Below are 18,341 nucleotides of genomic sequence, written 5' to 3'. Positions count from 1 at the left end.
TAGAGGTTGATGGGAGGAGGTAGAAAATGTTTTTGCAGTCTCACAGAAGGGCAGAATCAGCATTCACAATGCCAGAGAGTAGCAAGAAGATATATGGCTACAGACAAGTCAGAAATACCATCTATAAAATGGGAATTACAACACTTGCAATAACTGCCTCATAGGGATGCTAAAATGAATGAGATAATATATGTAAAATATGTGGCAAGCTTTAAAATGTATTGTAGTGTCAGTTGCTGTGTATTTTCTCCAATAAAATGTAAGCTCCTTAAGGGCAGGGGATAATGTTTTTTTTTTGTTTGTTTGGTTTTTTTTAAAAGTTACTATCTCTATGGCCTAATACAATGCCTGACACATAGTAGGCATTTAATAGTACTGAATGGAATTAAAGAATCCCTTTTAAAACCCTAAAATGCTATAGAAATATGAGCTATTATTATATCAAATTCCTACTCTGTAATATTTAGGGACAAAGTTGTACAGATACTCAGTCTCTCTGAAATGTACAGCAAGTGTTATGGATCATAGGATTTAAAATTGGGAAAGACCTCAGAGATCATGTAGTCTGACCTCCCCATTATATCTGAGGTTAAGTGAAGGCCACACAACTGGCAATGGCATGCTATTAAAGCCCTGTGATTTGATAGCCAGTCACTAGGGTTACTAAAATAACTTTGTTAGAAAAAAAATATTAGATGTTGGGCAAATGACACATTCCTATTTAAGACAGCAAAGTGGTGCAGGGGAAATATTGCTAGATTAGGCGCTATATAGTTAGAAATGGAATAAAGTCATATTTTATCTATATTTCTTATTTCTCAATTTAATGTGATTCAGCAAGAATCTGTCAAGGTCCTTCCTTGGCCTTTAAATAAAAATAAAAATTGGGAGAAATGCAACAGGGTTTTTGTGAGAAGAAATAGTGTTTGATTTGCAGATGAGGAGATCTTGTAAGGAACTAGTTAATGCAATATATTTAAATTTTCTCAGAGTCTCACAAAGATTCACACCAAAAGCTATTAAACTAATGTAGCTTTCTTGGTGTTAAAAGTACTCCTTTGTCAAAAAGAAGGAAGGAACTTGCTTGAACAAGTTTTCTTGGAGATTGTGCTAGGATCTGTCAATTGACATTTAGAAATCAGAAGGAATGAAAAATGAAATTTCCAAGTTTGAAGATTATATGGGATCCTTCTAGGTAGTAAAGATGAAACTCAGGGGAGATATCCATTTGTTGCTCTTGTTCCTTGAGGCCAACCATCCATAGATGCCCATTTATCACTTGCTATTAAACTCCTGACACTTTATTCAGCTATTTAATCATCCTCATATTCCATATGGCTTTACCCATCTCAGCAGATCTGCTTGCTTGGTCTGAGTTTTTACTCTGTCTTATCTCATTGTTCTTCCAAACCTTAACACTAACAGAAAAACAGAATTACAGATTTGATGCTAAAGGACAAGGAAACTGAAACCCAGAAATGTTTAAATGTATCCAAAAAGCAACTGTGTTATGTTTAATTCTCTGATTTTGGTAACGTGAGTATTATATAAAAATATTTATTATATATAATAAAATATACATTTTATAATATTATAAAATATATTATATATAAAATATTTAATTTTTACCTTTTAATCTAAGATTCCAAAAGCAATCATTTTCCTCACAAAAACTGAAAATCTTGGGAGGAAGTCACCATTCCAAGAGCTTATGATAGGTAAGAAGAACAAAGGCAGAATCCGATATACAGCCTAGATATTCAGAGACTAGGTTTACATAGTTTGCAAAGTACTCTGGGTAAATAGAAGTACAGAGCGACGGGCAAGCCCTAGACATGGAATCTAGAAGAGTCATGTCTGAATCTTCCCCATTTTGGCTTTTACTATCTGTATTACCTACTATCTCAAAGTCGGTTTCTTTTTCTATGACATGAAGGAGTTGAATTTGATAGCCTTTGCGACTCCGTATCTTTGATCCTCATTTGATCCTTATAGCTCTCCCATTATTTAACCTGCGATTACTTCTGCAGAGAAAATTCCCTCTCCCAAATGATTTCAGTGGCTTAAAATGTTAAAGAGCTGCTTGGGATACTTAAATAGTTAAGCAATGTGTCTAGGGCTATAGAATTTTTGAGAGGCAGGACCTGATCCAAGGTTGTTCTAATTCCAAAATGAGCCTTCTCTGCCTTGTTGCCTCTCTCTTACTATTTTACTATCCCTAGTTTACATGAATTCTGAAAGGCTAAATGGCTTGTCCATTGTCATATAGGTCTCTCATGAGTTCAAATCCAATGCATTATACCACAATGCCAATTTGAAAATTTGAGAAGCAATGGATAGATAGGACATCACTCCTTAAAATTTGATAAGTGAGTTGGTCCAAGGGAAGTGGCAATAAACTATATTCTAATAGAACTAATGACTCCAATGAGGAAGAAACAGGACAGGCATATCAAACCATCAAAGGGGATTACACAGGGAACTTGTGGCCAAATTAAAGATTTTAAAAAAATACATACACAAAAGAAGCCAGGGCATGGGAGTGAGGATGAACACAAATGATAAATAGGCAGGGTCCCATTAAAAACAATGTTAGAGGAGGATTCTGGAGAGAAGATAGAGCAGGACAGAATTCCAAGCTCTCCAGATTTTCCCCCCAAAACAAAAGAAAATAGTGCCTCAGGACAAACAGAGAGTGGTTAACAACAAACAGGACTTGGGGCAGAACGGTCTTCCAGGCTATTTCTTCTGAAACAAACAAGCAGGGAGCCTTGGGGTAAGCAGGACTGAGAAGTAGCCTCAGCCCCATCACAGGAATTCTCACTTTCCAGACAGTGTAGGGAGTCCTATGGCTGCTGATAAGAAATGCCAGGCTCACTTGTGCTATGGAGACTCAGACACCCTGGGTGAGAAGGAATTAGCACATGGCAGGTGGTGCAGAAGCAATGGGGCAGGAACACTGCTGGCTGTGGGTTCCTACAGATGGGTATTCTTAATGTGAGATTCCAGGCCAGAGGAGACAACTGAAGGAGGAACTGAGACCAGAGGCACCACCCTCCTACCTACCACAGGGCTAGAGGTGATTATATTGATAAACTCTTATTAAAAAAAAAAAAAAAAAAAAAAAAGGAGAAAGAACAATTACTATGGGAAAAGGGAACTGGGTAGACCAGGGTTCATCTTCGGAGGAGAATATTCTACTGTCTCAAGGAGTAAAGTCAAATGGTCACCTGCCTCAAAAGAATTCATAGATGAATGTAAAAAAAGAATTTAAAAATCAAAAGTGAGGGGCAGGTAGGTGGCACAGTGGATAGAGACAGACACACACAGATTAAGAAAAAAGAAATTTTTTTTAAAAAACCTATTAAGTTATTAAAAGAAAGTCAACCAACTAGAAAAGGAGATCTAAAACTTTAAAGAAGAAAGTGACTCTTTGAAAATTAGAATTGGGGGAAAAAAAAAAAGAAAGAAAATTAGAATTGGGCAAGGAAAAGAAACTAGCAAAGTCATGAGGATAGAAAATAAAATATAAAGAATGAAAAAACAGAAGACAATGTGAAATATCTCATAAGAAAAACAAGAGAAAAACTTAATAATTGTAGTACTTGAAGGCTATGATTTAAAAAAAAAAAGCTAAAAATAATCTTGACATAATAATACATAAAATAATGAAGGCAAATAGTGTTGCAGTAAAAGAATAAGATAGGAAAAATAAAAACAGGAAAACAAAATATTCACTGATCACAACCTGAAACACATCCTACAAGGAAAACATAGATGAATTTCATTGCTAAATTTTCAAAACCTCCAGGTCAAAGAAAAAATTTTATAAGCAACAATAAAATTCAAATATGCTGGGGCCAAAATTAGAATCATACAAGACCTATTAACAGTTACAATAAAAGATCACAGGTCTTGGAATATTGTATATCAAAGATCAAAAGTAATAGGGTTATGGCTGAAAATATCATATCCAGCAAAAATAACTATAATCCTTAATGGGGTGGAGGGGAGGAGGACATTCAATGACTTGCCAGACTTTCAGGATTTTGTTGCAAAAAAAAAAAAAAAAATCTGAACCTAATAGAAAAGTTGACACATAAGAAATAGAAGGTAAACATCAAAATTTCAAGGGACTCAATAAGGACAAACTGCTTATGTTTTATATGTGGAAATGTAAACCCTATGTCTAAGATTGTCATTAGTAATTGGGTAATTCAAAAGAAAGAAAGAAAGATTGGGCTAGAGCTGAGTATGATGTGAGTCTAAAAAAGCCAAAACATGCAGGGAAAGGTAAAAAGCAATAATTATGTCATACGAATGAGGTATGAGAGCAGGAACTGACACAGAGGAATCAGATGAGGGAGGGGGCTGGTAGTTCTGAAATCACTTCTTTGGTGAAGCCTGTCCCCTCTTGGCCCTCACCCTTTTTTCTTCTAGATTCTCTTTTGAATCTCATCTCATTTTCTTGGCCCTGAAATCTGGCCAAGCCCTCTTCTGTCACTGTGCTGCAGCTAGCAGACTAAAGGACCACGTGTCCTTCTTGGTCAGATCCAGGGCAGACTCGTCTCCTTACCATGAACTTTTGTGATCCTATAAAACTGGAAACGTTACTCCAGTTTGTAATGAACTTTTGAAACACATTGTTTATCCTGCGAGATGACCTACAGTCAGAACTGGTGAGCACCCAGAGGTTCAAAAACAACATTCCGTTACATCAGCATTGCTCTATTCTCTCATGGTGTGGAAGAACTTATTCTGACACAAAACAATCATGTGAAGGTTACTTTTTCACAAGGGATGTTAGATAACCATCTCACTGACTTGTACTAGGCTGTGCTATTGTATTGTTGGTCTGCATGTGACATTTAGAGAGTCCCTGCTGTTTGGGCTCAGGGAGAACGACTACAGAGAGTAATGCACAAGCTGTGGGTCCTGGCTCTTTTCACTCAATATGTCTAGTTAAGGAACTATCCCCATGCAGCTAACAAAGGTTTCCCAGACCTTTCTCTAGGAGACAGTCTTTAGTTGAGGAGTAACCTGAACTTCAGAGTTAGTCATCCAATATGCACATCTGGACTGCTGGTTGGTCTCCTTGATCTCAACTCTCTCCCCCACTTTAATCCATCCTCCACTCAGCTTTCTAAAACACAGGTCTGGCCATACAAACTCTAGTGGCTCCCTCTGACTTCAAGAACTAATGCAAAATCTCCTGTCTTAAAAAAAAACCTTCTTCGTAACCTGGCCTGCTCCTATCTTTATCTTTCCAATCTTCTTACATTATATTTTAGTTCTCCCCCCAACTCCCACCTTACTCTCTGATCCAATTATATCAGACTTCCACTGTTTCCTAAAGGGAATCTGATGGTTCCATATTTTTCATTGGCTGTCTCCCATGCCTGAAATTCCCCTCCATTTCCTTTTCCTGGCTGCTCCAGTTTTCCTTCAAGTATCAGCTCACATTCTTCCTTCTTTTCCTATCTTTTTCTGACCCATCTCAATTCTAGTATCTTCTCTTTATTGATTATCTCCAATTTATCCTGCATATATCTTATTTATATATAGTTGTGTTCATATTGTCTCTCCCATTAAATTGTGAGCTCCTTTATAGCAAAGATTGTCTTTTATTTTTCTCCTTATCTCCAGTGATTAGCATAGTGCCAAGAATATAATAAGCACTAAGTAAATGTGCTTATTGATTTGACTTAGTCTCCAACCCAGGCACAACTCAAGAAGGAAGTGAGGGGAGGGAAGAGGAATGTCGGTCTGGAATCCCACTACTTCCTCAGGTCCAGGAAAAACATCCTTTTTTCTTTATACCACCCTCAGATCTAATCACTGGAGATAAGATAGGCTCAAAAAGATTCATATATGCAAGGGTTGGAAAAGAAGTAAAAACAAAACAAACCAAAAAACAAGGTTATACAAGGCTTAAGTGCAAAGTTAAAATGAACACAATAGGATTCCAGTTCATTTTTACCCTTCCTCTTATTTTAACTTTTGATAACTTTTTAATTTAATTAAGGCTAACTCAGCAAACTTTATTAAGTGCCTATTATAAGTTGAGCATTATAAGTGTTGGGAATGTAAAGGCATAAAGTAAAACCATCCTTCTAGAATTCCTACTCTTCCCAATGGATCATACCTCTTCATTTTAAAGATGAGGAAACTGAGATCTTAAGAGAGATACTAAGTTGAACACGGTTGTACACACCAGTAATCTCTGCAATTGGGGAAGTTGAGACTAAGGTGATAATTGACAAAGCTATTAATAGAAGGAATTTAAGCACAGATATCCCTTAATATCCCCAAACACACACCTGTGACATAATAATTGCTGACATTGCTACACAACTATAAAATTTACAACACATTTTAACTGTTATTATTTCATTTGATCTTTATGTCTACCCTATTGATCTGTGAAATAGGTGCTAAATTACTTTTTTCCCTTTTTGTCTGGGAACTATGATTTCAACAATACTGGGAAATCCTTTTGTATAAACTTATTCTATCAGTACAGCTCAGCAATTAGTCTGTAATCTGTTGTCTCAAAGGGTCCTTTGATCACTGAGAGATTGAATCACTTGCTCGTGTTCACAGAGCTAAAATGTGAGAGGTAAAATTTTAATCTAGATCTTTCTGATTGCAAGGTTAGCCCTATATTTCTGATGCCATGTGTCCACTCAGATTCTCATTTTATAATACACTGAAGTTCAGAAAGTTTATTTGACTGCTCAAGATCATATGGCTAGTAAATATCAGAAGTGGTATATGAACCCAGGTCTCTCAGCTTCATGTCTAGCAAAGCAATTGGAAAAAAAAAAAAAAAAAAAGTTTAAGATATTGGGGCCATTTTATAGTAGCCTAGGAAAGAATTCTATAGAATTGAGACTTTATGCTATGGACAATAAATTCTGTCTGAAAGTTCCTGAGGTTATTTAACTTGGAGAAGAGAGGACAGAGAGAACATGATAGCTGACTTTGAATATTTAAAAAGATATCCTACAGAAGAAGGAAAACACTTTATCTGTTTGGCCCTGAAGAGACAACTAAAAAAAAAAAAATCACTAGGTGAAAATTACAAAGAAGTATATTTAAGATTTCTCAATGTCTAGTGCTATTTAGAAAGGGAGTGAATAATTACAATAAGTTGCCTTCGACCTACTGTTGAAGGCATTGATACTGTGTTTTCCTCCAATGCTACTACCACTTAGTAGAGGTCTTCAAGCATGGCCAAATAACTACCTGTGAGGGATATTAAAAGAGAGATTGTTAGGGAAAGTCAAAGAACGATTACTAATCAGACCCTTGGAGAAATTAATTCTTACTAGGGAATTTATTCTATAGTCTTAATAGCTGAGATCTAGTAAATACTAGTAAATACTAGCCTCAGTTATTGTGACTCTTCTCCAAATGCTAATGTTCCAGAGCAGCATCTAGCACATAATATAATCTCTTCTAGATGTCTTTCTATATAAACATAAAAGTGGAAAAAGTGAAATTGTGAGATCAACTTGGAAGAAAATTAAAAAAAGAAATGAGTTACAACACTGCCAATGGTAAGAATGTCACAAAGATTGAGGAGAGTATTGCTGTACTTGGCCTAATTAATTTCAATAATCAAAAATTTTTATGAAAACGAGAGTCTTCCAGATAATTTGATATTTCAACATACAAAGATTTCTATGTCTAAGGAACAAAGATGAATACAAGAAGGGATCTATTGATGTACTAGCAGTTAATTTCCTAATTAAGAAAAAATATAACGCTGGGAAGCTACATAAAAGTGTGATTTAATAATAATTGAATAATGAATTGTATAAATATATATAAAATATATTTATATTTATAAATATAAATCTTTAAAATTATTTAATTTTGTTAATAAAAGTTTAATTTTAATTAAATACTTATCAAATGATTATGTAGTTAACATTTTCATCACATTTTAAGCTTTGAAAAATATACATTATTTAATTTGATCTGTACCAAAATCCTATGAAGTGGATGCTATTATTATCTCTACTTTTTGATGAGAAAACTGACTCAGAGGCTAAATAACTAAGCATCTAAGGGAAGATTCAAGTCCAGGTCTTGCTACTTCCAACCTTAGCATTTTGTCTACTTCACCTGCTGCCTGAACAGTCACTAAGGCATCTGAGACAAACTATCACCAATGCTCATAACCAATTCCATACAGTTATTGACAGAACTTCTGCCAGGAGAACTCTTTATGGTAAGATTATAAGAAAATGTCTAATTGAATATCTCTATATACTAGTGCCTGAAAGCGGCTCTAAGGCGAAAAGCATTATAAATTTGTTATTAATTTGCCCAAGACTTCACAGTTAATGTGTACAGAGAGCAGGGTTGGACTCCACATCTTCCTGACTCCAAAATGGAGCCTCTATCCACAATACCATGCTACTTCCCAGTCATCTATCAAGCTCCCATCTGGAGAGAGAATTTCTAAAAATGTCACACTGACAGAAGATTACTTCTTTATCAGAATCCTTACAAAAATGTCAATTTTTCTTCCTTTGAATGCTATTTACTTATCACAGACCAGTATATTCTTAGAATTCTTTGGAAATGTTACTACCAAATGAAATGAAAAATAAAGCTAGTCAGTCCCATGTTATTAACTGGAGAGGAAGTAGAGGATAAAGGAAAATTAACTGACTGAGGATTTAATATACAGCCTGGCTTCTTTAGATATTAGCTAAATTTCTTCTAATTAATGACCAAGTTACAAGCTATGCTATGTCAGATGGGGTATAGAAATAAAAAATAATAAAAATGATAAAAATCAACATCTCTAGGAGGTCATTTAAAGTTTGGTCATCTGGAACTTACAATAACCCTTACTACAAATGCCATGAGACTGGGAACCTAAATTCCTTGTGATTTGCATTCTAAGTTTGTCCTAAAATAGAGCTAGAGTGAAATTTAACAAAATCAGGCATTTATTTAACATCAGGAAGAAATCATATGAAAAGAACAAAAACAACACATCATATCCTGGCTAAAAAATGTTTTAATCTCTCTCATGTACACTCAGGACAGGCATGCCAGAGCATAATGAGCTCTTTACCTTTGTTCAGCAGCACCGTTTCCTCTACCCTAGCTCAAATCCAATGTGGAAATACTTGTTCTTCCCTTCAAACTGATTTCATTCTTCCCTTGCCTTTCTGAAGGTATGTGCACAGAGTAAGCAATTGTGCACCAAAAAAAAAAAGTCCTGGGCTTGGGGCTCCCAAAAGATTTCTAAGGACTGGTTCTTAGAGGGCCATTGAAGTTCAGACAGTATTCAACATGACTAAGCCACAATTGAAGTTGGGTCTTTAGTTGTCTCTTGGAGACTGACAATCACAGGCTGTTCCTGCCAATTCCTGAGGGAATGAAGAGATTCTGCTGCCACTTCTTCTCACACATCTGACAGTCCTTGAATGCAGTTCAATTTTCTACAGCTTTCAAAGAATGTTTTCATCCTGATTAGAGTTTATTTCAGTTTTGAAGAGGCTCAGTAATGGGACCTTTAGGAAGAGTCCACAAAATAACTGCAGTTATGCATCTGTTCAAAGGGATTTGGGTCTTACCTATAATATTCTAATCATTATCGCTCATATAGTCATGCTGATTTTTTTTTGGTCTTGGCATATAAACCTCTCAATTGTAAGAAACCAAATAGATTTGATGTTTAGAGTGCCCTAGTTTTAAAGATTAACAAATTAATCCAAATTAGTAGATTACAATATTAAGGATTTCAAACTGGCTCGCAATATTGGGGAGATTGTTAGCTCCTAAATTATAGAATGTAGTCCTTTGTCCCAAGGAATGTGTAACTGGAGTAACAAATCCTTCTGAACAAAAATAGATGTAGATAAAAGAAATAGAAGTGGTGCTGGGGATAGAGGACTGGGCCTAGAGTCAAGAAGACCTGAGTTTAATGTAGCCTCAGACACATAAAATCTGTGTGACCATGGCCAAGTCATTTGACACATTTGCCTCAGTTTCCTTATCTGTAAAATGAGCTGGAGAAGAAAACGGCCAACCACTCCAGTATCTTTGCCAAGAAAACCCCAAATGGCATCAGGAAGAGTTGGATACAACTGACACAACTGAGCAAAATTACAACAATGAAAAATAGATTTAGATATCACTCAAATAGATGAGTACTGTAAACCTAAAACAAAAAGGAAACCTGAGTATGAAAACAATATATGAGGACTTCTTGTTCTCTCTATTGGCATACCTCCTACTTCCAAGTTATTAACACTTCTCTATTCTTAAAATGAATGAAAAAGTATTTATTGAGAAACTACCATGTATCATGTACTATGCAAGATTCTGGGTATATAAAGTAGTCAGTCCCCTTAAGAACTTGCATTCTAATAAGATAATATTAGAAATAAAGCACTAGAAAAGGGAATTTTGGTCTGGGGAGTCTAAGAGTTTCTGAATGGATCCATATATATTGTTATACTCTTTTCTAGTTGCAATGATCATAATAATTTGATTACTGTTCCACAGCAAGCTCTGGAAGCAAGGGTAGGGAATAGGAGAAAGGGTGATGCAATATGAAGGAGGGTTTGGGGTTTTCTAGATAGGAAGCTCAATAAGTTTGTATTCACTCACTAATCAGAACACCTCCTTTCCAGGGCAAAGATCCAGATTTCCAAAATTGAGTAAATTAACTCTCCCAATGTCTCAGAAAGTCTGGTCCAAAAAAATGCTATTCTAGATGAGGATATGTAGGACAATAGATTATAGCAAAGATAAGGTGTTTGAGGTGAATAGAAATTATAGTGCATTATTTCATAAATACTTTATATTCAGTTGCTTGTTTGCATAGTATCTCCCCTTTCTACCCTCTATAATACAAGCTCTATTAAAGTAAGAGCTATTTTAGTTTTGTCTTTATAATCACAATATTTTCCATATAGCAGATGCTTAATATATATTGATGGAATAGAATTCTTGAATGGAAAATTAAATTGTTCTATATGAACCCAGTTCTTTGCAAGTTTTTCAAAGATATATTTGAACAACAATAAAACTGTTATAAAATATCATTAATGGAATGGATCAATGACTACAATGATGTGGATCCTTCCCCCTTCAGTGCATTTCACATCCCTCTAACATCAGTGCATATTGCATCTCTCTAATATCAATCTCCTCCCAGAAGTTTCCCATAAGGGACATACTCAGTGCACTAAAGGCTTGACTTTGGATCTTTTAATATTTTGTGGATACCAATTATGATTATGGATTTCCATTAGTTATGTCTTCTTGACTCAATGTGAGTAACCTTTTTCTCATTGCACATGTCCTTGGATGATGTCTTTTATACTACCTGCTGAACACAAGTGAGTTTTTTTTCTCCTCCATTATTCTATCGATCACCTTATATAAGTTCTGATTCCATAATGTATCACGATTTGTAGCCACATACAATCACAAAAACACTGATGTTTAAACGATTGAGCTTTTCAACAGTGAGCAATTTGGGATTATTTAATGAGTTGTATTATTTCCTAAATGCACACAATCCAATTTCCTCTCAATTCATTTTGGAAACTGGCCAAGCTCATTTTCTATCTCTTGTCAAAGACTCAGACTAAGGCAAAGCCTATCTAATTGCATGTTATACTCTGGCCAATATGCATTTTTTACCCATTAGGTTTTTCTTCTATAGATAACTACACTGATTTTATTTGAGGATCTCCCTCAGAAATCCTTACAAGGTTGATAGAATCAGCAAAATGTCATTTGTGAATAGAGCATGTGGGGAACTTCATTATTAATTAGAAATCCCTCTGCCATTGGATACCATTTATGGATTTCTATAAGACACTAGTAAGCAGCTCTGCCAAACTGTCACTCTGTTTTATATCTTGTTTAATATTGATTAAGTTCTTCAAATAAAAATAATTTTCACGACTGACATTTATATAAGCTTATTGTATATGGTAAGTGCTTTACAATTATTATTTCATTTGATCTCACAATAATCATGAGAGGTAGGGGCTATTAAATTTATCCTCATTTTGCAAATAAGGAGACTGAGGAAAATAGATGTTAACTGACTTGCCTAGGCTCACACAGCTACTACATGTCTGAGATTAGATTTGACTAGCTCTCTTTCCATTTTTTCTACCTAATTGTTCCATAGTTTGCAAAGTTTAACAAAGATATTTCCATGGCTAAAACTTGTGAGATATCTAAGATGTTCTGTTATAGAGAGATTTAGAAATAAATCTATTACATTCTGTTATAGAGAGATAGGGAGATACAGAGTAAATAAAAATTCATATCTATCAGGATAATGTCAATGAGCTCAAAAGGTACAAAGGAGAAGGGTAGGCTGGATGGGAATGAATAACTGAAAAAATGTATCAGAGATGAATAGAAAGGTCTATCTTTTATCTCACTTTTTTTGCCTCCTAATTTCTTCCCTTTCATTTTCTTTTTTTTTCTTTTCTAAATTCTCTCTTTAAAAATAACAAGCATTTGTTAAATGCTTATTATACACCATCCTCTATGCTAAATGCTGGGTATTTGGGGGTGATAAAAAAGACAAAATATATACAATCATTCCCTTCTTGGCCAAGGAATTTTAAACATCAATTAAGCCATACCTCAATCTCTGACCTGCTTCATGTGTCCTTTGCTACATGGGCTCTGGGGGAAGATGGAGTTGAGGAATATATCAAATATACCTGTTCAGAAACTGGAGGAAAAATATGATAAAGGCCTCATTTCTCAAACATAAGGAAATGAGCCAAATTCATACAAATAGGAGCCTTTCTCCAACTGTTAAATAGTCAAATAATATGAACAAGCAGTTTTCAGAAGAAGAAACTATCAATAGCTACATGAAAAAATGCTCTAAATCAATAGAGATTAGAGTAATGCAAATTAAAACAATTCTGGGGTACCACCTCATAGCCATCAGATTGGCTAACACAACAGAAAAGGGAAATGATAAATTTGGGGGAGGAGAGAGATTGAAAAACAAATATACTAATGCACTGTTGACAGAATTGTGAATTGATCCAATCATTCTGAAGAACAATTTGGAACTATAAAAATTATCCATACCCTTTGATCTGGCAATACCACTACTGTGCAATACCAAAGGGATCAAAGAAAAAGGGAAAAGACCTATATATACAAAAATATTTATAGTATCTCTTTTTGTGGTGGTAAAAAATTGAAAATTGACAGGATGCCCATTAATTGGGGAATGGCTGAACAAGTTATAGCATATGATTGTGATGGAATAGATGGAATTGTTATAATAGAAATGATGAGCAAGCTGACTTCAAAAAAGCTTAGAATGACTAATATAAATCGATGCTTAGTGAAGTGAGCAGCACTAGGAGAACGTTATACACAATAACAACAGCAAGATTATGTGATGACAGACTTAGTAGTTCTCAGCAATGTGTGATCCAAGACAATTAATTCCAAAAGACATGAGATGGAATATGCATCCAGAGAAAGAACTAAGGAGAAGCTATCCTCAACTGACTTAGCAGAGACTATAGGAGGCAGTTTTAAGTACCATCTCTGATGAGTAGATAACTCCAGAAGAACCACAGACTTTAAAGCAGGGGTTCTCAAACTACGGCCCGCAGGCCAGATGCGCCCACTGAGGACGGTTATGCGGCCCGCCTGGTTATGGCAAATGGGATGAGGGGTGGAGACAGAGTGTGAGGTTTTGTTTTTACTATAGTCTGGCCCTCCAACAGTTTGAGGGACAGGGAACTGGCCCCCTATTTAAAAAGTTTGAGAACTCTTTAAAGGAAACTTGGGAACTTCTAAGAGACAAAGTAATTCCATCTATTACAGGTAAAGCTACTACTAGCTTTAAAGGATAAATTGTGAGTAAGTCACAGTTATGATCGTGAGACAAGCCAAGTTAAACCCAACTTTAGTAACAATGGAAGTACACATAACTGATTTAAAAAGAGAGATATCACAACTAACAATGCAGAGCATTTTTTCAAAAATTTATGTTTTTATATTTCTGGGTTCAAATTTTTTAAACACAATTGACTCATTAGTTATAAGTAAAAATCAATACAATGCTAACAAAAGTTTTTTAAACAAGTGATTGAATTATTAGTTAACTGTTAGCCTATTTAGATATCCATATTAGACATAGCTTTGCATAACTTGACAAAGCAACCAACTCAAATTGTAGACAATGTCCCCAGATGGTGCTTTTCTTTGGACTTGACCTATGATTTTACTGGTGTAAAAAACTCTCAGCAGATATACTCTACCAGTAGAGATTGGCACACAAAAGAAAGGAAAATTTAAAAGGGTATTCCAGACACTATTCAACTAATAAGGAGGATAATTAAAAAAAAAAAAAAAACAAAAAAAAAAAAACTTTTTTTTTTTTTTTCTTATAGCAATAGAATATAAATCAGAAACTGTGGCCTCTCATCTTGGCTCTGTCACTTACTCACTATGTGACCACAGGCAAATCACTTCATCACCAGACTTTAGCTTCTTCACTGTAAAATGGAGGAATTCAACATCATCTTTCAAGTGGCTTTAAGCTGTATCCTTCTAGGATTCAGTTTGGTTATGACAATAACTCACAAAACCATTTCATACTTATTTAGGGTTTTCTCACAACAAACCTGGAAGGTAAGCAATGCTATTGCTCAGTCATGTTTCCGTGACTCCTTTTGGGGTTTTCTGGGCAAAGATACTAAACAAGTTTGCCCTTTCCTTCTCCAGCTCATTTTACAAATGAAACTGAAACAAACAGGGTTAAAGTAACTTGCCCAGGGTCACACAATTAGAAAGTGTCTGAAGCCAGATTTGAATTCAGAAACATGAGTCTTCCTGACTCAGCCCAGCATTCTATGCATTACGGCACAACCTATCTGCCCAAGATAAGCAATGCAAATATCATGATCTTGATTTTTACTGATTTAGAAAACTAAGAGTAAGAGTGATTAAGAAGTAATTTATCATAGTAAGAGCTTGGATTAGTGCTGACTCCCAAGTCTGCATTCTTTTTCTCAATAACAGATTCATCTCCAATAGTTCCATTAGGAATCACTAATGTAATAGCACCAAGTGTATCATCCTGTGTAGGATCTGTATCTTGTGTGAATGCATATTAATTTTTAAGTCATTGATTCAGAGGTTTGAATAAAGATAAAATTCCTGATTTATTATTGTTTTAAAAATCTGGCATTATAGTACCAAGGAAAAGAGAATCAAACCTTCTAATTTGGAGGATATTTCAATATGGAAAATTATACTTTTCTTTTGTGAAATATAATAATTTTCATTTAAATTAACTTTGAAAGAATTACATATTATTACATTATAATTTGATAGTGATAGTATGTTAAAATATGTTATATTCCATTATATTATTTTAGGCATTATATATTTTACTATATTATATAATTAAGGATCAATTTCAAGTGCAAAATTGAATGAATCTCTCTTACCTGAACATCTTTGTATTTATCTCGTAAATCCATGAGTCGATGATAAGCTTTAATGGCTTCTGAAAATTCACCAACATCAGTGCTGGTGAGAATATAGTTTTCCCAGATCTGCCAATGTTCATAATTACACTTAAGAGCTTCCTGTAGTGTTCGAAAAGCTTTGATTCTGTGGAAGATGAAATTAGGAAAGTGATATACACAAACATTAGAAAATATAAGCTTATATGGTGTTATAGATAATGTCCTAGTTAAAATGAGTAAAATTCAAGATTCAAAATAAGATATACATTTTCAGACATGTACAAAACAAATTATTTTATCTTTTTTTTCTTGCTTATGCATGTTTGTTTAAAAAGGATTGTTTTTGGTTTGTTTTTGCTTTGTTTTGTTTTTTCATTTGGGGGGGAGAAAACAAGGGGGATAGTGAAGGGATAGTTGAAAAGAAAGATAAAGAACTGAAAAAAGAGAGGGAATATTTTTATATGCACAATATACCATATAACCTACCAGAGACTAAGGCTGAAAATTACTGGTAGGTTATATGGTAAATAAAATTGTAAGTCAGAAGTTACTGTCAAATTATTTTTTTAAAAATCCATAGCTGTTTTCCAACACAGAATCTCAAAGTTAGAAGGAACTCTGGAGGGCACCTAGACCAACAAATAGTCTTACCTGAAGAAATCCACTAAAGGAAAATCTAATATGTTCTAAGTTATCCTTTCAGCTTGTGGATATACCTAAATTATATGGAAGTTTTCCTTACATAAAGCTGAAATTTGCTTTTCTTCAATTTCTATTCATTCCATCTAAAAGTTCTGCTCTCTTGGAAAGGAACAAGCTATTTTAGATGATCCGTACATGGCATGTTTTCCAGTTTATCAATTTCCTTCCTAAAATTTTATCAATTACAAAAAATGGTCTAAACAGTACCAAGGAATGAACACATTCCAAACCCTACTCAACCTGATCCTCCCAAAGTAGCTTAATGCAGCTACATCACTCTCAAGTCCCATTGAATATGCAGCTCATTAAAACCTTCAAATCTTTAACAGAAGATCTGTTAAGGTCTATGCTTCCCCACTTTGTGCTCAATAGAGCTGACTTTTAAACTCCAAATGAAAGACTTTACATTTATCCCTATTAAATTTCATTGCCTTAGATTAGCAGTTTCATATTCTAGTCTGTCAAGATTATTTTAGATCCTGACTTTACTGTCTTGTGTACTGGCTATCTCTGTCAAATATCTTAGTTATAAGTGTGATCATAATGATATCTATGGTTTTATTGAAGTTATTAATAAAATTTCAGGAAAATTCCTACGAGTTAGGTAGGCACAATGAACAGAAACTGAAGAGAAGCAAATTTAGGCTTGATGTAAGGAAAACTTCAAACAATTAGGTATATTTAAAAGCCGACGGGAAACTTTACAGTGGATTTAACAGAGATCTGTGAAAGACCCTCCTTTATAGGAAAACACTCCTTCATAGAAGGACATTAAAAGAAAAACAATAACATTAAAAGAAAAACAATAACAACAACAATTGAAGACAAAAAAAGCTCTTTAAAAATCTATATATAATTGTAATGGAATATCATTGTTCCATTCAAAAGGATGAATATGAAATATATAATGAATGTCATTAAGACATAAAATAATGCAAAGCTTGTAAGGCAGAAACAAAATACCATGTGTTTGCACTGTGATAAAAAACAAACAAACAAGTGTTTATCAAATGCCTACTATGTGCCAGGCACTGTGTTAATAAATACTTTACAAGAGCAGCTAGATGGCACAGCGAATAGAGTACCAGTCCTAGAGTCAGGAGGACCTGAGTTCAAATCCGAACTCAGACACTTAACAATTCCTAAGTGTGGGCCTGGGCAAGTCACATAACCCCAATTTCCTCACCAAAAGACAAACAAATAAAAAAATAAAAATGAGCACTATAAACTCACTGGATCCTCATAAAAACTCTGGGAGGGAGATGCTATTGTTATTCCATTTTATAGCTAAAGAATCTGAAGCAAACAAAAGTTAAATGACTTATCCAGGGTCACATGGCTAATAACTAAGGCTAAATTTCAAATCGTTTTTCTGAGTCTACGCCCTGTGCTCTATCCACCACACTACTTAGCTGCCTATGGCTATATAAAAAACTACAATAAGGACAGCTAGATGGCACAGTGCATAAAGCACCAGCCCTGGAGTAGGGAGAACTTGAGTTCAAATTCTGTCTTAGACACTTAACACTTCTTAGCTGTGTGATCCCGGACAAGTCACTTAAACAAAAAACAACACATAAAAATCAACAATAAAACTACTAGGAGATATGAGATGTGTATGTATATGTGTGTGAAAAAAACATTTTTTGTTATATATATTTATTTTTTAAATGAAAAAAATTAATAAATTCAGCTTCAGTTCAAACTAGCCCCTAGCTTTTAATTTGGTTAAATTATTTCTCAATTTAAAAAAAAGGTCATTTCAGGTGTTAGCAAGTTAATGGAATTCACTACAGAATTGGTCCAATTTGATTTAAAGATCTAGTTATAATAAAACTACCTTAAATGTGTTCAGAAAATTCTATGTTTATATTTGCTTTAAATGGCTGCAAGAAAAATGTAAGTTCTATTAGGAAAACAACATTTTTAAAAACTTGAAAAAGTTATAACTATTGCTAGGAAATCATTATATTTAATGGGAACTAACACCTACACAGCTGACATTACCAAAATGTCTTTTGGAAAGAAAGCTGTTTTTCTCTTGGAAGATGAAAGAAGAGGTGGAGCACTGGGGCTTTTTGTGCTTTCCATGCAGAGATACCTTATACCATTCTTCTGTTTTCC

At 34.5% G+C, this 18,341-nt stretch overlaps 1 protein-coding gene across 4 annotated transcripts in view; it reads right to left on the bottom strand.

The window, feature by feature from the left end:
- TTC27 (tetratricopeptide repeat domain 27) overlaps positions 1-18,341 on the bottom strand; it is a 219,044-nt gene that overhangs the window by 10,444 nt on the left and 190,259 nt on the right. For all 4 annotated transcript variants that reach the window (XM_074288154.1, XM_074288155.1, XM_074288157.1 and 1 more), the window contains one exon: positions 15,495-15,660. In XM_074288154.1, coding sequence (XP_074144255.1) covers positions 15,495-15,660 — 166 coding nt within the window. The remainder of the gene's footprint in view (positions 1-15,494; positions 15,661-18,341) is intronic.

Source organism: Sminthopsis crassicaudata, chromosome 2 (assembly GCF_048593235.1).
Source record: "Sminthopsis crassicaudata isolate SCR6 chromosome 2, ASM4859323v1, whole genome shotgun sequence".
NCBI classification, from domain to species: domain Eukaryota; kingdom Metazoa; phylum Chordata; class Mammalia; order Dasyuromorphia; family Dasyuridae; genus Sminthopsis; species Sminthopsis crassicaudata.
This window is presented reverse-complemented; position numbering and strand designations above follow the sequence as displayed.